General features: G+C 40.1%; 1 protein-coding gene across 1 annotated transcript in view; it reads right to left on the bottom strand.

The window, feature by feature from the left end:
• Positions 1–2,456: 2,456 nt before the first annotated feature.
• The window catches only part of LOC130683964 (uncharacterized), a 165,027-nt gene continuing 146,022 nt past the window's right edge, over positions 2,457–21,461 (bottom strand). Inside the window, exons 4-5 of the mRNA XM_057503251.1 lie at positions 2,843–2,965; positions 2,457–2,586 (exon numbers count right to left, since the gene is read on the bottom strand). Of these exons, the coding sequence (XP_057359234.1) occupies positions 2,457–2,586; positions 2,843–2,965 (253 nt within the window). The remainder of the gene's footprint in view (positions 2,587–2,842; positions 2,966–21,461) is intronic.

Below are 21,461 nucleotides of genomic sequence, written 5' to 3' on the forward strand. Positions count from 1 at the left end.
CCTGTGACACACACTCAAGGTACCCTCCTCTTGAAGTCATTTAGACCCCATTATTTAAAAGTCCAGCAAAGGATTTTAATTATTTATTTTAACATCATATATTGTGTATTCAGTTTCATCATTAAAAAAAAAAAACAGTGGTTTGTGTTGAGAAGCACTGAGTATTATTTTTAAGAAGGAAAAGGAAATTTCATCCTGATTAATGATGTGTAGATTCCTCAGTGACTTAGAAAAGCATTTTCTTAATGATAAAAATAGTTACCATTAAGTTCTATCATGTTCTAAACACTGCACTAAGCACTTCATATATGTTACATTATTATATCCTCACAACAATGCTGCAAAGTAGGTCTTATTACCTTCATTTCACCAATAAGTGTCTACACATCAGGGAGCTGGATTAAAATCCAAGTCTATTTGACCTGAAGTCCAGATCTTTCTAGGTCTCTCTCTCCTAAAACATTCACATTAGGCACTACTCATTCTTTTAAATTGTTCTTTCTTGTGAGTGCTGCCTAAAACACATTAGGAGAACATGAATCAAGTTTACTCATCTGAGCTAAATATGTCACATTAACACCTTCTGGACTCAAGGGGAAGGCAAACAGACATAAAGATGATGAGACATACTCCACAAATTTGACCCATGCTTTGTTATTTCAATCAAGAAGGAAAAATATACAGCAGGGAAAAAGAAAGGTGCACACCAGACCATCTATGTTTATAGTATAATACACTATAAATGATTTATAACATGTTAATTAATAATGAATACAAATATTTGTGTACTATCTATACTTTAGCTGAAATTAAAGCACACAGTTCCAGAAATGGTGCCCTTAGCTCCAGCATGCACTGACAGTGAATAACAGTTGCTTTGTCCAATGAATAAGACAGATCTTCCTGCCAATGCTTTAAGGGCAATGGTAATTAAATAGATTTTTGGTTACTCCTGTCCTATATTCTGCACTAAGTTGATTAACCTGTTTAATGAGTATAAGAGAATGACCAAAGCTGACCTCACATCAAAGAGCCCCATTGTTGCTGTGTGCTGACCTAAATTTTAATTGTACACTAGGTTCTTTAATTGCACCACAGATGTGCTCTAAAATAGAGTAGGTATTTTAAGCACAGTTCTTTTCCCAGATGTGTTCAGTTACTCATAACATGCAATATTAGATGGTGGTTTGCATATCCAGGTTCTGAGCACTCCCCCCTACAGCCTTTGCAAAGATTCTCAGTTTAATAGTAATCTTTGATATAGCTGGCAGTGCCCATCAGTTTCATTTATAAAGTAAGACATAACTTTATATATTATTAAAAATCACAAAGGAGTTTAGAAAAAGACGTCTGTAAATAAGTCAACAGTGAATAAATTAGAATCCAGTCTTCAGGATTCCCTTAAGCCTGCAGCCTTCATCTTCAGCTCCTAAGAGAGTCACTAGAAGCAGATGACTTCCTTAGAGCACTGTCACCAAGGGCCAGCTGTTACTTCAAGCTACAAATAGCAGACTATAGAAAAAAAGAAGCTAGGTCTTAAGAGATAACATTGATTTTTAAAAACCCTAAAACTCAGTAACACTTGCTGTAGTCTTCTTCCTAATTCATCTCTAACTTACTTTTGTAAGCAAGTTGAAGAGGGTATTTTAGCTGTCTGCTTGCAAATAGGATGATGACATTCTGAACTCATTTTTTCATTGCGGCACTTTTAAACACTAAAGGTCACATATTGGTACTGCTTAAGCCTTAAAAACATAAGCTGTCATGAGATGATTTTGCAACAAGTTTTGTTTTATTTCCTGGAAAGGAGTGGGAGGGCATATATAAAATAAGGATGATGAATGAAGCAACTAGTGCTGCTCCTGGGGTGACTTCTATCATCCACTCTGTGTCTTATCATCTATGACAGTGTCTCCAGATGCAAACGTGAAATAGCACCCACTCCAGATGGGTGGGAGGGATATAGCAGTGGGAATATCAATGGGGATCAAGGGAATCTTATGGGACCAGCAAGAGAGAACAGGGTATGCATGTCTCTAATTTGTGGAGAAACCTACCTTGTCCCAATAGCCCTGAAATATAAGCTGCTTTCTTTCACTACCTTTCTGCCGCTACTGCCCGTCTTACTCATTTAGTTTCCTGTCCTAACACTGATTTGTGCCATGGCCTTGGTCATACATTTATTGAACTTCTTGGGACTTTGATTTAGCTTCTTCGAGCCTCAGTCTCTTCCCCTGTGAAATGAAGGCATACTGTGGCTGCTCCAAAGTTTGTTCCAGTAAACGAGTTGCCTGCTTTTCTGTGGTCACCTGGCCAGGGTATCTGACTAAGAAGATGATTAAGCTATCTCCTAAAATCCCTTTTCTTTTTCTGAGTTATCTTTGGGTTTTACTTCATGTTCCTTCACAAGCACTAAAAACAACAACAGTGCCACCGTCTATTCGCTGTGGATGGTTTTATAGCTCGATAACGTCCTGGGCTCCACGTAGCCTCAAGACGATGCTGGTGTTTGCCTCCTCCCTGGAGCTGTGCTGAGTTTTCTGAGCCACAGTAGCTGCGTGTGTCCACGCTGACCCCTTATCACAGCTGAAAGTGGCCACGTAAGAAAGTCAGGAAGTGGGGGCAGCGAGGTCGCTTGTGCCCTTGACCAGATCCCCTTAGTAAGGATCCAGGCCCCCAGTAGATTCAGCCTTAGTTTTACGGTTCAGGGACGACGGCTATCACTGCAGCTGCACTTCTCCTGGGTACAGCGAATCAGCGGGAGCCTAAGGAACCCCCGTTCCCCCGTGTGTCTGGCTGCCACCAATTCTAGGTCCAAGTGGGCGGCAGTATGTTTTCTCACCATGTCCGCTTGTGTACCCCGCGGTGAAACCTTCTGTAGGTGCTGGCGCAGCAGCAGATGCGCACATCAGGAAAGGCGGCATCCAGAGCACCTTCACTGGGGCTGCTCGGGTGGGGAACTGCCCTGCGGAAGGGGGTGGCCAGGGAGCAGTGGGAGTGGTGGACGGAGAGCTGAGGCTGGAGGGGCAGGCAAGTCCACTGAGGCTAGTGAGATACAGGTTCCTCTTTGGAAACACCTTCCCGTAATTACCTGCCCATGAGAACACTTTCTTCATCATCAGAAATTTCTTTTGCTTGCTTCTTGCATTTTTTCCCGGCACCTATGTCTGAGCCCCTTCAGGTTCACATTTTGGCTCCAATCTCATAAGAGGTGGGGAGGCAGCATCAGGGTTAGGCCTCTGGATGGGGGTCCATGTGTTTCCTCATACTCTGTGCAGACGGAAGACCCAGTCTGCCCAGGAACCACACTCCTCCCCCAGCAATCCCCCCTGAGGAGATTTCACTAGGCCCCAAGGAACTCAGGGTAAAGGGATGGATATGGAGTTTCTGATCTTAACCCAGAAAGCAAGCTCAGGAAAATAATATTTACACCTGAGCTGTGAGAAGGGGGAAGAGAGAGAGTGACTTATGTCAGTGGGAATATATGAAAACGTACCGTCAGACTTACAAAACAGTAGTTCTAGAATCAAGCTCAGATCTCACACAGCTGCAATTATAACTATTATACTGTAGTAATTGTAGATTAAAGGGACAAATAAATGTTTTACCTGAATCATGGCTGATTATTTTCTCCCATTTGGAACAGACAGCTCAGTGTGGCTGACTCATAAGTCCTCTCAGGCAACAGCTTTGGAATTAGTTCCTCACCCCAAAGCGTTCGTTTTGGTCTTGATTCCAGTCACACTTAACTATCTCTGTGAACTTGATCAAGTTCCTTGATCTCTTTGGACCTGAAGTTCCTCACCTGTAACCTGTACATAATAACATTAGGTATAGTGAGTGACTGTCTGGAGGTCCTGCATGAGAGCCTTTGCAAATGCACACTGTAAAGTACTATACGCATTTTAGTCTTTTGCCCCAGCCATAGCAAATATATAACAACTCTGCTATACACGTTTTTTTCTTTTGGTATTAGCTCCATTCTAAATTCCCTTTATTGTCCTTATTTTTGTTTTCTTATTTCTTTCCACTTCCAACTTACAAATCTGCTGAATATACAGACCACTTTGGGGGAAAAATAGGGTATATATAAATAATTGAATAAATTGAAATTATAATTTTGCTAGTGAAGTGCTAAAAGAATCAGAAAGGTATACTAATGCCAGCCTCCCCCACTTTATCACCAACCCAGAATAAGCTCTGCTAGTTTACACCAACCTCAGTCACTGACTCACAGTATGTCAAGCACCGTCTGTGACCCTTTACTTGCTGTGAATTTCTAGGGGAGGTGATTCTTGATCAGCACTTACCTGATTGTTGAAGTCAGTTATGTTGCTCACAGTATTTAGCACAGCAGTGGGTAGATCTTGACTTCAGGTCACATACAGTCCAGAGCTACCAGCTTGGCGAGTTTCTTCCCTGAAGCCACCATAGTCTGTCTTCTTGTTGGAGACATCTCCTAACATAACTGGAGGTGGTGGGAAAAATCCACTCATTCTTTCCATAAGCAGTTAATGATCCCTTACTACTCACCAGGCCCGATGCAGACATTCTGGGCAATGTAGAAATGGGGAAGAGATAGTCCCTGCCCTCTGGAAGTGCTTGGACAAGTGGAGAAACAACTATGCTGGTGACCATGTAGCACAATGGAGTAGAGAGACACAATAGAGTTCCTGAGTGTACAGTCCCTGAGCTGCTGCGCTCTGTTGTCTCCCAGCAGCTTATCAGTGCCTCTATTAAGTGGGAATAATGATGGTGGTGGTGAGGACTGCATAAGTTCACACATATAAAACCCGTACAACAGTGCCTAGCCCCACAGAAAGAAGTGATGGTGGTGGTGGTGGTGTGCTGAGAGGAGCTCCCATGTGGGAACCGGAGAAAGGCACAGCGGTTTCATGCAGGAGGCTGGGAAGGCGCTGCACAGTAGATCTTTCCAGGCAGAGGAGGCAGAGAGCCCTTCAGGTGGAGGGTTCAGCACTACAGGCACAATTATGGTGCAGAGAAAGATGCTCTGAGAACTTGTGAGTAAGGCAGGAACTACTTTCAGCTCCTGAATTCTCAGCTTGGTGCCAAAGTGGAAACAAACATGACATGTTTCCATTCTCAAAAACATCTTATTACCGTGAGAGAAAATAGACTAGGCTGGAAAAATATGGTTTGTGAGCAAATAAATGCTTTCCCCAAATAGACACAATTGGTGCCCACAGGGGCAGGGAGGCTGATAAGAAGTACTTGTCCAGCTCATTCCAGGTTGGGGGAAATGTTGTTAAGAAAATGAAGGGTTTAAACAAATATGAATGAATTATACAGGCTGATTGTGTGGTCTGAGTTTAGCATATTTTTTAGTCCTTTACTTTCCTTAAAGCAAAGCAAAACAAGTTGCAGTCAGGGGCTACAACCCCACAATCAAATGTGGTATCAACATTGGGCAGAAGGCTTGATAAAACCCCTGGCACTCTTTATTCTTCTCATTCCCATAAAATTATTCCTTTAAAAAATGAGGGACATGAATTTCTGTGAGTCTCCAAAATGAGCAGAAATTACTAAAAATAAAACCAATGATGGGTAGTAAGTAAAAGCTCTACTTAACTTGCGCTTGAACATAGATAAGTTAATTTATACATAATTCAGTGTATTCTACTGGAAAACATTGAATTCCCAAGCAGAATAATCAGTTTAAAATTAATGTGGTTTATTAACAATTAAAAGTGATAACACAAGCTGAAGAAGATTGGAGGTGAAATGTGGAGTTTCCTTTGACAGGTAGAGTAATTACAAAGTGTGCTTTTGAAGTTCAAGAAGACAGCCCTGGGACACAACATTTTTAAAGTAAAAAATTGGCTTGCACTCTGTTCAAGTGATTTATTTTGCACTAAGAAATGGGTGTGAGACATGATGTGATTTAAAATTTCATCCCTTCATGAAATTGCTCGAGGGTGACATGATTTTTTCTTTTTTTCTTTTCTCAGTCTGCTCAGCCTATGAAGTTTCCTATCTAAAGGCTAATCTTCTGAAATTCCTGAGGAATTTAAGGAAACCTAATCTTTTGGTGTGTAAACAAAAGGGACTAAGTATACTGCTTTCCCTCTGACCCTCAGGAGCCTGGAGTGCCCCAAGAGCCCCTAGCAGGATGTAGTGCTCGCCAAGGCAAAGCAAACCCAGCCATTCTTGTTTTGTGGCCTATTAAGTAATTACCTTTGGAAAACTTCACCTTTACCACTAAAAATGCTCTTTCTCTCCTTATGAAAGCTTGAAAGGTATGGGGGTGAACTGAGAAGCAGAGGCAGAATGTACTTGCAGAGGACAGTTAAAAGGAACTAGGACTTAATTAAAACAGAAGGTTAGATGATCAAGGTTGCAGGTCATCGAGGAAGAGAAGATGAAACCAATAAAAGACAGGTTGATGGCAAAGATATTTTACATGTTTCAGTGAGTGCTTCTTCCTTATTTTCACCAAGTAAAAGAAATGCATTTAACAAACTTTCAAATGTTTTCAATAGTCTATGTGTGTAAAGAAAAAAATACTTCAAAAAATTGTGTCAATTGTGGTATGCCAGTGAATGCTTAAAAACTAGCTGTCTGTGGGGAGGGAGGTTAGGCCCTGATTTGTAGTGTTTGTCAATTTCCTTGGTGTAAATACTCTCACTACTGAGAGGAGTCTATGAAGGTGATGTCACTGAATGGGAGGTTGGGAAGCAAGGCCCGTAACACACCATTAGTCTTCCTGCCATATAGATACAATAAATGTAAAAAACCCCAGGAACATGGACAATAGTAAAGAAGATAAAGGAAGTGAAGAGTTTTGAGTGTTTATCATCTCTGTTTTTAATAAATTTTATTGTAAGTTTGTAATAGATTAATTTTTAATAATGACTATATTTAACGAGCTCACAACTTTCCTGAAAAAATTGACTCTGAAAAACCAGTATGAGCTGGTTCCAGCACACCACTAAATACAAATATGACATCTGTGGAAAGGGTTTGGAAGGTCGCACCCCAAATTATCTGTGGTGATCACCGTGGAAGCTTCATGTTTTACTCTGTATACTTGTCTTTTGTATATATTGCTAGTGTAATAAGAGTGAATAGAAAATGATTTTATCACATATCTATAGTTTTTGTACCAGTACCTCCTTCTTCCCTTTCACCAGAGCCCAAGCTCCTGAAGTAGCAAGGTTCGATGGAGAGAAACTTGGTTTAATTCTGGTTTGTCCTCTGACAGTCTGGAAACTGAGAGCAAGTTATTTAACCTCTCTGAGCCATGGGATTTTTGTCAAATGAAGAGTCCATACAGTCTGGTTATTTTTCATATCATTCAAAATGTCCACTGGCTACAGAGGATCCACAGCAAGTCCGTGAGCAGACAGTTCTGTGGAATCCTAGCTTATCATCACATTTCTTACTTATTTTATTTCCCGACTTTTCAAAAAATTATGGACAGTGGTCATTGTTGGTAGTCATAAACCTTGGCTGGGTTGAGAAAATGAGGTTTGGAAATGAACTAAAGGAAAGTCCAGGAGATAGTCTCAGATTAGCTATGTTCCTAGTGGAGAGCTGGTGGGCTGACTGGCTCATTGATGGTGTGTGAATAGGGCCTGGAACCTATGCCCTGTAGGAGTCCTCCCTGCCACCTGGCTCATATTCTTCTGAATGATTGGCTCGAGGAGCTGACCTGAACATCAATCTGTGATGGGGCTGATTCTGGTCTCTGACCGGGAAAATAAGGAGTTTGTTACCAATCAAAATAATGACAGGAAATTTTATTCTTTTTATTTTTTAACTATAAAATATTAGATATTTACTGTAGAAAATGTAGTAGAGATGAGCAATAAAGAAAAAAGGAAGATTGCTGATTTTAAAATGTAGAACTTTCCATTTTTATTGTTATTGCATTTTGTATATATGTATGTGAATACATGAATGTTTGAAATAACATCATCCTTCTGATAGTGAGGCTCAACATAGACACAGGGCATGGGCTCTGGAGCCAGAATGCTCATCTGTACAAAGATGATAAAACCTGCCCTGTAGGTTTGTTGTGAGGACTAAAGGATTTAAATACATATGAAACCCTTACAGCACTGTGCTTGGCACACTATTCAGTGAATGACAGCTGCTTTTATTTTACTGTAATGTATATTGATGTTCCATAGCTCATTAACTTCTTCCTGCTGGACGTTTAAGTGGCTTCTAATTTTCCGCAATTGAGATGAAAATCTCTTATAAGTCATACTTTACACATATTATTGGGATAAATTCTTAGACCTGGAATTGCTAAGTATGCACATCTTAATGTTTTAAACAAATATGAAAATTAAATTCCTCATATGCAGCAAAAAGAACATCATGTAAGTGCACAAACATGTCTCATCTCTCCCTCATGTCAATGCTGGTGAATAGGCTGGGCTTCCACATTCCTTACCAAAATGAGAACTATGGTCTATTTACCATAACATATACAAATCTGTGCTGCTCATCTTAAATGCAAAATAAATGCCCTGAGATAATATTAAACTGTGAAAAATTAATAAAAACAAAGGCAAGCATTCTTTCCCACAGATTGATTCACTTGATTGTGCCTAAGCATGGAAATACATCAGCGTTGCGCACCCCCATTCCCCCAGCCACTGGCCCCACTGGGGGGCGAGAACAGTGGAAGAGACTCAGGGGGCATGTGCTCCCCATGGTGGAGGCAAAGGGCTCCCTGTCGCTCCTTCCCAGGCCTCCCGTTGCTGCAGACTGCAGATCCTGACACTTGCCCACTGACTTGAGGCAGCCTGATGGAAAGAGGCTATGTCCCTCCCTTCTGGCTTCCTACTCTGCCTGGAAGTGTTAGCACAAACCATGCGCAGCCTGACAGGGATGCTGTTGAAGGAAGGCTGCAGTGGGCAGTGCACCAGTCAGGGTTCTACCACAGAACCAGAACCAGCAGGACTGGAGACTCTCAGGCAGCTGATGTCCACAGGTGGGTTTTATTTGTTCCAGGAGAAACTGCAGTTGTACTTTTAAGTTCTTTCAATTGATTATAAGAGGCCCACCAGATTATCCTTTACTTAAAGTCTACTGATTGTGGATGTTAATCACATCTACAAAACAACCTCACAGCAACATCTAGATTTATGTTTAATCTAATAACTGAGTACATTAGCCTAGCCAAGTTGACACATTATAGTGACAAGGAGCTACTCAGAATACAAATGGGATAAAATTTCTTCCAGATTATCTCATGTACTGCCATTTAGCCCCACTAGATTCTGTTCAAAGGTAAGTTTACTGAGAAATTTGTGTAGAAGTTATTGAACAGACACGTGTATTTATTGAATGCCCATATATGCCAGGCATTATGATCAGTGATGGGAACATGGGGATGTTCAAGACTGACACAGACTTCATGTCATGGAGCTTATCTTTCTCTAGACATGTGACCAATCAGAAAGTGATCCCCTAATTCTCCAGCTGTTCCAGATGGAGCCCCAACAGACCCACAGTCAACCCTGAGCACAAGTCTCCTGTAGGTTAAGGGTCATAGAAATGAGACCAAGGGTCTAAACAGTCTGTGCCTTGGCCAGAGGAAGGGAAGTGCTAAGAAAAGTCACGTTTGTCTTGCCAGAGAACTAGATCAAACCCGAAAGAAAGACAATTCTTTCATGTGGAATGGTCAGTTTGCAAAAAGCAAAGCCTCTGAGGATGATGGATATAAAAGGTGGCCCATCTCCCCTTCCTGCTGCTACTTCCCCTTACAGCCAGAGACATCCTTGATTGAAAACTGTGAATGTGAGAAGATGAAATAACTAAAAATACCTCAGATGTTTCATCGCCATATAAAGTTAAAAAGCTGTCTACAAGAGCCCAAAGCTGATGTTCTGATTTCTAGATTCCTGGTAAGTCCTACTTTGCCGAAGGGGAATTTTAGTCAGTATGAAATACTCTTTTGTGGGGCTTAAAAAAAAAATGCTGATGGCTGGCTGACTTACTCAGGACTGCTGATTCCTTGGTTTGCTACACCCTGGATCTTACTGGTCAAGCTCATCTGGGCCAGCAGTGACACGTCTAGCTAGCGCTTAGTCATGAATACAGCTTCAGGCTTTCTCAAGGAGGTGTCCGATCCTGGGCAGTGCTTACCGGCAAAATGGAGGAGGTGATTCTCCCAGGTGATCCTGGGAGACTGGGGGAACATGACAGGCAGAGCTTCCTTCTTATGCTTGAAATCAATCAACAACAAACCTGTACCGAGCATTTCTTGTACATGGTGCATAAAAGAAAGGGACATTAAGGTAGATCGGATATTTTGACAGTAGAAATTTAATTCAAATTGGGAAATTTTAAGTAGATGCTTTCCAAAATTGGAATTGGACATGGACCTGAAAATTGTTCCCTTTATGTTTATTCTAATTTCTAGCCTCTGCCTTCTCAGTCCCTTGCCCATAATGTCTTCCATTTGCCTCAGCCACACCCAGTTCTTAAGTCGCTTCTTTTATCTGGACAACAGGGAGATAAAGAAAAGGTGTTACAGTCTTAGGCAATAGTTCAAAGCTTGTTGTTCAAAGGCGGGGAGGGGGGCTCAGCTAGGCAGTGCTTCAGTAGCACCTTTGGCTTACCAGGTGGGGGGACACGACTTAATCATGCTTGCAGAGACTGTGTTTACGGGATGAGTGCTGACCTGCCTGCCCATTCAGTTGTAACTTCCTCCTAATATTGTCCTCTTAACTGATTTCCACCATATCAAATCTTGATGTTTAAATTTCCTTGACATGCCTGCTTCTGGATCCCTTTGGAGTCTACAAAGAATACTGCTTAACTTTGTAGGAGTAGTCCTATAGCAAGTCAACTTCCTCAGCCAAACTCACACTCAGCTGGAGCAAGATCGATCCTAGTGATGAAGAAAATTTTCTCTAAAGTTTAGATGGGACCACATGAAACCTTGTAAATGGCAGTGGTTAGTAATGCATGCTCAGGGGCCAGTCTATGTGGGTTTAAACCCTGGATCTGCATTTACTAGGTGTATATTTTTTGGCAAATCACTTACTCTCAGAGGGCCTCAGTTTTCTCACCTATAAAATAGGTAGACAAGCTTATAGAGTTGTGAGGATTGAGTGAATAATAGAAGCCTTAGAATAGTACATATCATAGGTTAAATGATCAGTAAAGGTAGCTATTGTTGCTATAATTGTTTTTCTGGTTGATCTAAGGGTGCCCTCAGTTCAATGGGAACAGAACTCATCAATCTGGGTTCTACTGTAAGAATGTCGTAGGTTGTGGAAGTGCTTATCTGGACACTGGTACTTCATACTTGCAGAGAGTTCAAACTTGAGCTCGGAAATATTTACCTCCCAAATCTACCATAACAACTTTGGAGTTAGAAGTTAAAATGTGGTCCCCTCTGATTTTGAGTGCAAAGAAAAGCTTGTCACCACTGCACATCAAACTGCACCACTGATCCATTATGCAAGAGCTTAGGGCAAGGAATTGGCAATCTCTCACTTTTTTACTACTGAAGCACTGCCTAGCTGAGCCCCCCTCCCCGCCTTTGAACAACAAGCTTTGAACTATTGCCTAAGACTGTAACACCTTTTCTTTAAGAAGACTTCTTAATTTGACTATTACCCTTAGGGAAATCAACTTGCCAAAAATTCCAACAGTAACTATGAGCTGAGATCCTGGGGGTAAATCAGTTTAGGATTTCTGGGCAATTTGCCCTAAATGCTAATGTATAAAAATGCACCTGGATGAGGACATTTTTCTTCTGAATCACAGATTCATGGCCTAAGTTTTACTAACAAGAAGAAAAATGCTAGTTTTCTTTTTTCAAAACTAAGAACAATAAATAGGATCTACCTATATAATAACTTGAAGGTAGGGACTCGATGGCATTCACCTTTGCATCCTTCCTAGCTCCTAGCCTAGTATCTTGAACATGTAAGACACTCTAGATAACATGGTGTACTACAGAGAGGATGTGTACTGGATGCATAGAATCCTGGGTTCAAATTCAAGTTCTGCCACTTATTTACTAGTGTTGGGCCCTCAACTCCTTTGAGAACCAGTTCTGAAGAATATAGTGTAGGTAAAGTGCCTAACACACCCTGTTCCATTGCTGAATGTTATGTAATTGAATCTGGCATTTCCACCCAATTCCAAGGACCCTTCTGGATTTTTGGGAAACTTATTTTGTAGAACATAATTTTATAAACTTTCCCCAAATCATCGGTGTTAGAAAATAATTCATTCTACATAACCTGATTTTTTATCATAAAGATAAATCACACTTGCTCTTTTGCTATTCAGTTAAAAAAACAAATTATTATGCCTTCGGTAAAAAATAGCCATTATATTTGTAGTAGAATATAAATTATTCTTAAATCATTTTTATGAAATCATCAAATCCTTGAGATAGACATTAAAGTTTTCTTTTTGAATAACTTTTTACTTCATATCCTTGAAGATGCTCAATCCAAGTTTTCAGGCAGAGGAAATGGAATCAGGTTGGATTCTGACTTTTTTACAGAGATGATGGAATCTGAGGAAAGAGGACCATGGCCCCAGAATTCCACACACAGCCAAGCTATCATTCAACTGTGATGAAAAGATATAGAAAACATGCCACCTACATACTTTTATTTAAAAAAAAAAGTAACTCAGGGAAGTACTCAGGGAAATGACAAATCAGAGTAAAGAAATCAAGGAAGGAAGCTGAGCTATAGAAGACAGAATGGTGAGTGAATAGCGAATGGTGACTATAATAAAATTTACAGTAACTAACTGATGATGTAGTTATAAAGTTTAATGCAAATTCTAAGGGTTCTTATACCAGAAAAGACAAATAATAACAATAAAATGATCTGTAACCAAAACTTCCATTTACTTCAGAAGCCTCAGAGTGGGGAGAGGAATTAAAATTCTGCTGCAGACATGAAGTTAATGGTTGTGTGGGAATAGGTTACGGATTCTGAATAATTCTTGATTGATAGAGAAAGTAAGTTCAGTTTTCTTTGTTAGGGTGAAAGAGGCAAGATCTAATAAAGAAGAAAGAAGCAACAAGCAAATAAAATAAGTTGAAGTACAAATTGAGAGGGCAGAAGAGGAAATCAGCAGGAAGAATGTGCCAGTGGGTGGCATGAATGGACATGAGTTCTTTCTCTTCCCCTATGCCACTAAGCAGCACACACACCAACAAGCAAAGACTTCCCAGTTGGGTGGGTGGGAAAGCAACACCAGTGTTTTCTATTTATGAGAGACATACTTATAAGTAAATGACAAATAATTATTTAAAAAAGAATCATGAGAAGATAAATATATGCACTCAAAAGGAAATTAGGAGTAGAAATATTCATAAGAGAAAAGAATTTAAGACAAAACACACTGATCAAAACAGAAGGGACTATTTTAATATTAATAAAATAAAATCCACCAAGAACATAAACCTTAATGCAATGAAAAGTGCTTCACCAATATGGCAAAAACAAAATAAACAAGCAAAACAAAAAAAACTTAGAAAAGTCCTCACAGATTAATTAGAAAGATAACAGTCCAAAAGCAGAACTAACAGATGGTACCTAAAAGAGTAAACACAAATGTCCATGAAACAGATTGAAAGCACCTTGACTTTTTTATATTCAATGAAATGCAGATTAAAGCCAGTGATATATTTTTCATATGCCCAATTGGCAAAGATTTTAAAACAGAGTCACAGTATTTAGTGTTTGCAAGGGTCTGAGGAAACTGATCCTCTCAAGCAACTCTTGTTGGAAATGTGGGTTGAAAAATATTTATTTTTGGAGAGCAACCTCTCAGTATTTATGAAAAATGGAAGATGGTCCCATTTCTAGGAATTAGCCTACTGACACATTTATGCGTATGTACAATGATATATTTGTAAAGATACTCAGTATGGCATTATTTATAGTACAGAAAAATTAGAAATAACCTATATGGTCATCAACAGAAATTAAATTTTGGCACTTTCTTACATTGGAATATTATGCAGCTGTTACAAAGAATGAGGTATACAGTAATATAGAATAATTTTCATGAAATATTAATGAAAAAAGCAAGTTTCCTAGCAAATATACTACAAACCTTGTTTGTTTATGCATTGTAAAAAGTGAAGAAAATACCATGAAAATGAGTCCAAATAGTGGAACTGAATGAGATTGTTCAAGGCAAACTAGAATGAGGACAGGAAAGTCCAAAACTGGAAACATTTAACATTTAACCAGGTCCGCATGTATTGTTACAACCATCTGTTTATCCATCCACTCAAACAATCACTGGGTACCTACTATGTGCTCAGTGCTGTACTTGGTGCTGGGGACATAATGATGAATATCAGATACAGTTTCTTTCTTGACAGGTTCTTAGATCATGGTGTACCTTTTTTATATAATTCAAAATAATAATAATGATAAACTATGAAGAAGTATGGAAGTCCAACAAAGGAGGCTGTCAACAGTAGGAAGTGTGTAAGTCCCAGGGCTTGAGGACTGAAGAGCACACATCCAGGCAGGTCTTGGATACCAGCCGCGTGCCCTACAGGTCAACTCTATTTTAACACTATCTTCTCAGAAACAGTATCAGATCCCACAGGGTAGGGGCTCAGTCCCACAAGACTGACCTCTACTTCAGATGCCAGTCAAAAGCCCAAGTTGTTCTCTGTGCTTTTGACTAAATGGCTATAAATCTGATTCCAATTCCCTCTCTGGGTTCACTTAATTTGCTAGAGTGGCTCTCAGAACTCAGAGAAACATTTTAGTTACTAGAGTAAACCTGTTTATTATATAAGGACATAACTCAGGAGCAGCCAGATGGAAGAGAATCACAGGGCGAGATGTGGGGAAGGGGTGCAGATGTGGGGAAGGGGTGAAGAGCCTCCATGCTCTCTTCCCAAACCGCCACCTGTTCACAAACCCAGAAACTCTCAGAATCTCATCATCGGGTCTTCACAGAGGCCTCACTGCATAGGCACGATTGATTAAACCATTGGCTATTAGCTGTTGATTCAGCCTCCAGCCTCTTTCCTTCCTCAGAAGTCAGGGGAGTGGAACTGAAAGTTCCAACCCTCCAATTACATGGTGGGTTCTCCTGACAACCAGCTCCCACCCTTAGGTGCTTCCCAAAAGTCACCTCATTAAGATAACAAAAATGATGCTTCTCAACCTATTATTTAGGAAATTCCAATGGTTTTAGGAGCTCTGTGCCAGAAATGTGGACAAAGACCTAACATATATTTCTTATTATAAATCACACTATCCAAGGAGCTACTGGAATATAGATACTGTTAAAGCCATGAGACATCTATCAAGGGTATGAGTGACTTCAATTCTTTCAGGTGAAATGAGACAAAAGTCCATGCATTGAGGGACAGAAACCAGTCAAATAATTTAATAACCTTTTATTCCTTTTAAAAATATCTAAACAACATTCAGATGCAACCCACTGTACCCTCTGCCTGAAGGTAAGAATCTGCAGCTCTCTGGGAGATCTAAGACCTCAGAGTGTGGTGCATGGCCGAGGACTGCCATGGCCTGCAGCAGGGTCCCCGACACTTGCCCAGGATGCTTTCTAGGAAACTGTGAAGGTCTCTGATCACTTTTTATGCCTTCCAAAGAAAAAACTGTGGGCCCACATTTGAAGGCTACTTATAACTTTCATTTACCTTATTTGGGATACAAAAGGACATGTTTCTCTCTTATTTATGGAAGGACACATAGCAAAAAAGGAAAGCAGACAGGATTGCTAAATAAAAATGATTCTAACTATAGTTTCTTTCAGGACAGACAGAAAATGGTGAAGCGACTTTGGCTGATTTTCCTTAAAGAATATGGTCACAATCTATTAGTGTCATCTGAATTGCATGTAGGAAAAGCCATTCCATGTCCAGCACAGGAGTGCATGTCCCGATGAGGGGTTTTCCTGATCAGCCTCCCTAACACCAGGTGCTTTCATCTGGAGCAAGGCAGGAGGGTCTGTTTAGTTTCTCCATTCCTACCTACTTGGTGCCACATACTGTGTTTCTAGCCTAGTTGCAATATCCAACAGCTGTGCCCCTCCAGGTTTCTGAGATCTGCAATGAAATTTAAGCCTAGCACCTGGCTCTTCCATGTTTCTATGACTTGCACATACTGCTTTCTTTGCCTGAAAGCCCCCTTCTCTTCTCTGCAACCTGGCTACTACTATTTCTTCTTCAGTTTTCAGCTCAGATGCAACCTCCCATAGGAGGCTGCCCTTGCTGCTCTTGCAAGTCTTGGCTAGGACCTGTCTTTGCATGTGTTGTAGCATGAACCCCCTTGTTTGGTTCTTGTGTGTTTACTGGTTTGATTCCTCCATGAGGCTAGAGCTGCTTCAGGGCAGGTTGGCACCTGGCGTAGGGCCTGATGGATAGTTGGTCAGCATTCAGTGAATATTTCGAGTCACTTAGTCAACAATCTAATGATCTGGGTTACCTCTCTTCCTGAGGCAGGAGTGAGGTGGGAGAGGAGGCATGATGATAGAGCTGACTGGAGAGATCAGGACAGCAGAAATTGTACTTGCTCACAGGCACCCATTGTCTCAGTGAAGGAAGAGGCTTGGCCACCTGTTGAGGGCAAGGGAAACAGGGAACTGGTAGGACCCTTGAGGGCAGTGGTAAAGGTTTGGAGCTGCTATTATGGAGAATGGGAAGGGAGGAGATGAGAAACCCCTGAGGGCCCAGCTGAGGCTGGAGCTCATAAATTTATAATGGAGCTCAGCAACATGAATACACAATTTTCTCCAAAAGGGCTAAGCAGATCTGAACTAGAAATAGAACCAGTAATGCTAGTCACTATCGACTCACCCTTTCATATGCCCTATGGCATCTCTGCTCTCTGGTTAAAATGGCCTTTCATGTGGATGGAGAAACTGAGGCTTATGGAGGTTTATAACTTAAGGAAGCCATGGAGCTGGCAATTGTCAGAAGCAGATACAAACCACAGAGTACTCCAAAGGATAGAACTTTCTCTGCAGCTGTGCCCTTCCCCTGATGCTTCTGTGCATCCAGCTGGGTTGAAGTGAGCTAGGAATGGTCATGCTGAAGGCAGCAAGAGAACAATGGAGGCTAGAAAGGACAGTGTTGGCTAGAGCACTGTGACAATGACTAACTGTGGACTCTAGGTAAGCTAGTATCTGGATCCAGGTATGTTGTAAGTGGTAAGAAATTAAACATGTCAATGATATCAAAACTAGATTTAAAAATGGTAAAGGAACAGGAAAAAGATATAAATAGGAAGATGTGACTTGATTTTATGAGTTTGGAGTGACCCAATTCCAGGTGGCAATAAAGCCGAGGTGTGGCCATGGGTAGTGACATGAGAGAACCAGAATGAAGGAGGGCATAGAACTACAAGGTCCTTCTGTATTGTTTCTTGGAAGGTTAATGCTTGTCATATTCAGTTGCTCAGTATTTACTGAATGAATAAATAAATAAAGGACAACCCAAAAGAGAAACTTTAAAGTAGTGGGACTTCTTGTGTGACTTGTGGGCATTCATCACTCTTTTATTATCCCACTTTCCCCATAGTCTAATAAAATAGATGAAAAAGAGGAAAAAGAAGTTTGCCATCTAAAATGCAAACAAATGGCTCCCTTGAAGTGCCTATGATTTTGGAGAGGAGAGTTCAAGGGCTCACACATTTGAAGGCCTTTTTGATAGGAAGAGAAAAGAAAGTTCAGTGAAAATGAAGTTATTGTATAATGAGTGAAAAGAGTGATGATAAATCAAGAGAAATGACAATCTTCGGTATTCTATGTTGTTTGTTTATATCCTATACATGAATTAATGCCTACAGAGTCCATCAGCAAAGACAGTATGAATACTTTTGTTTCATGTACTGTATCAGGGACCCAGGCTCGGTCAACTCTTTCATGCTTCAAAATCTGTAATCAAGGCATAGAGTCTTATTTAAGCTAAGTCATGACTATCCTTCACAAATGGAGTATAAAACAGAATCTGGACTCATGAATTCATTGTATTTCCCTGATGAAGTTAGATTGTTAAGTATAACATACATGCATGCCAAGTGATGAGAGATGAAACAGCATGATGTAATCTTGTTGCCTTTCAAAGAGTAAAGCCTCCAGGGTATTGGTAAACACAATGCTAAACAAAGCTTCACAATACAATTCTGTGTTTTATGGTTTTGTCAAATCAAAGGAAACGTATTTACTTTGGAACAAATAATTGTGGGAAATTTCTATAGCATCCCTGTGTCTTATTTTTCATGGCAACTGGAATTCCCTTTGGTGTGTGAGTAACTTTGTCTAAGAAAGCAGTGTTGGACAAAAGACAACATGTATTACAGCCTTAATTATGATATAGAGGAGTTTACCCCAGGCTTCTTACTGCACTTGTCAGGAAATAGCCATGGAAAGGTGCATAATTGTTCTACAGTTAACATGTGGTTCTGAACTGAATATACTTTTTGTGCAGTATAAGAGAAAGGCAATTTCCCAACTCTGAATTGTTAGGTAATTACAATTAAAAGGTAGTCCTGGCTATCTGTATTTGGTTACCGTTGTAATTTTGCAGTAGAGAGTAACCTCCATGCAACCTGGCCATCGGGTTCTGGCATTTTCCAGGTACTGGCAAATAGCATTCAGCTCTTTCCTCTTAACTATGTGATGATGAACAGTCATTGAGGTGAGCTCTTTCTATTTAAGAACACACCCACAAAAAATGGCATTCTAAAAAATAAAATCTGTGAACCAAGGGTTTTCAACACTCTCCAAAGCATAATTTCCTCCCTCTTTTCTTCTAAAATAATTAAACTTTAACACTTAATTTTTTTTAAATGACAGAGATGCTTTCACTCTGTAGATGCTCTCAGATATCACCCTGCATAACATGAGGCATAAAGCAACAGGGAGAAACAGAAATGTCTTTAGCTGTCTAAAACCTGGGGAGACCAGAGAGGCCACACCCTTAGTTTTCTGAAGGGTCAGTTGATTCTTATACTATGATTGAGTCTCATTATATTAATTACAAAATATTTATATTGTGAAACTGGCAAGCATGGGGTTAACTGATGACACTAATACAGATATGTCAGGGCAGAAATAATGATAGACTTTGCAAGGCAAGAATGTATTAGAAAAGACTGTCAGCAGAATCCCAGTGAAAGTGAGTCATGAGTCAAGGTGTGGATAGAACCAGCCACATTAGGAATTTAAAAATCTCTTGAAATTCACAAAAACATAATACCAGTTTTAAATTTTATTCTGCTATAGTTATAAGGGTGTGTATCATGGCTTTTGATTGTAAGGACTGGAGATTTTAGACATGTTAGATCTGCAATCTAGATATGTTTTCCCCAAATTTTTATTCCTATTTTTCTTGCCTTCAGAATAATGAAATATTTAAATTGATTGCTATTCCTAGCAACAACTTTTATAAACAAAGAGTAGTCTGAACTGTAAGACCTGATATGATTCAGTTCACACAAAATTAAAAAGTTATACATTATAAAGGTGGTTATATGAAACACCAAATATTGTCATTATGCTCCAAAAATTTGAGTATTTTAGGAAAGAGGAAAAAGAACCCACATGATTTGTAATTTACATCCTGAAGTTTCTTCCTCTTTCAGAAAAACAATTAAGAATATTTTTTCCTTTTAAATCAACAACACAACCGTGAGAATTGGGTGGTGGTTAATTCTTATGAGAATATTTACTGAAAAGGCCTAACTCCATTCTATCTAAACCTTGATTTCAAGTGATTTCTCTAGTACCTTGTGTTTTCCTTGGTGATCTGTGCTAAAGCACTATTATTACAGCCACATGGCTGGAAGCCAAATTGCACAGGCACAAGCTGTGAGTGGGTGGTCAGGAGGCAGAAATCAGTGAGTATAGGTTTCTTTAAAGAAGCTGGCAATGAAGAGAAGAAAAGGAGATGGATGGTAGCTTGAGGGGTAGTATATCAAAGAAATGCTCTTTAAGGAAGAGAGATTTTAGCTTGCTTATAGGTGGAGAAAAAGGACCAGTGGAGAGGGAGAAATGGAAGAATCAAGTGAGCTGACAATTGATGTGGGTTCTCAGAGGATGAAATGAGTAAGGTCACAAATACAGGGGTCAGCCTGGCAGAGCAGGAAGCTATTCTCTGTGCTGTGAAGGAAGGGAGAGAAAGTGGGTGAAAATTTAAAGACGTTTTGAAGAGGGTCAGGGGAAGTTGAAAGAACCGTCTCGTGGCCACAGTTGAGGCAAAGTGTAGGAGGATTTAAAGAAAGGGAATGATATGGAGTTGGCTTTGTAGGGAATGTGACTGGGTTTCACTGAATAAAAATATGGTTGGGTAGGAAAAGGGGCCAGTTGAGAATGGATGTATAAATTGCAGTAGAACTATTCAATTTTAAAATTGTTATTTTTACATTTAATGTTTCCTGTAGTGGTTAGTATCTTGGGAGGGGAAAATGTGAATATGGCTGATTTGAAGACCCAGGTTAGGGATTCTTAAAGTAAGTTAAGACTGGAGAACATGTCCTAATAGAATTAATGGCACTAGGTAGAGATTGTAAAAGGGTCTTAAAAGGGACCAATGAGTAGTGAGAATACAGAATATTTTAAGGATTGAAGGAAAGTAAGGGCAGAAAGCAGGGTTAGTATGGATTGCAGGCTTTCATTAAAGGAAGGCATTTGAGTTTAAGATCTTGGGGGTGAGCAATTTTAAATTACAGATAACAGGATCCAAAGTGGGGGGTCTGTTCATGGGCAAGAGGAAAAGTTGAAGTGATCAGGTCATGTAAGATACGGGGCTTGGAAGGGAGGACACTGGACACTGGACAAGGAGGTGCCTACAGGGATTGGGCTTCCATTGAACCAGTACTTATCTCCTTGGTAACACTCAGGTCCCTGTTTCCTTATTATTTTGTGTCTGCCTTCCCACTAGGCTGCAAATACATAGACCTTGAATAGTCTTATTTACCTTTATATTCCCAGGGCTTGATGCAGGTTTTAGGCATCATTAATGCAGCAACTGTTGTTAAACACATGAGTAAGAACAAAATTTGAATCACATACAATTTACGAAAAAGCTAGAAACATGGTAGCAACAAAAATGGAGAGAGGTGTTATATGTGGATGGCTTTAACTTCAGAGGTAAGCAGACATTGGGAGATGACTGAAGAACTGGGTTTGTGACTGGAGTATGCCCATCTCCAAGGTGATGGGCTGTAGGGAATGAGCGTTACCACTAAGAAGGGTTGAAAAAGGAAACTTGAGAGACAAGCCAGCATTGAGGAGAACAGCCAACAAGTTGTGTTCACTGATACTTCACACGTGTCATCCAGGATGAAAGTTCTAAGAACTCAGGAGGTTCCAGGCTGTGTTCTTGCAGGTAGTAATCAGAAGGACCTTTGTTTTTGTTTAGGCTGCCGTGGGTGATTTTCAAAGCTCCACAGTGAATCACAGCCTTGAAAAGCATCTCAAAGACTGAGACAATTGCAGAATGTATA

The sequence above is a fragment of the Manis pentadactyla genome, chromosome 5, assembly GCF_030020395.1.
Source record: "Manis pentadactyla isolate mManPen7 chromosome 5, mManPen7.hap1, whole genome shotgun sequence".
NCBI lineage: Eukaryota > Metazoa > Chordata > Mammalia > Pholidota > Manidae > Manis > Manis pentadactyla.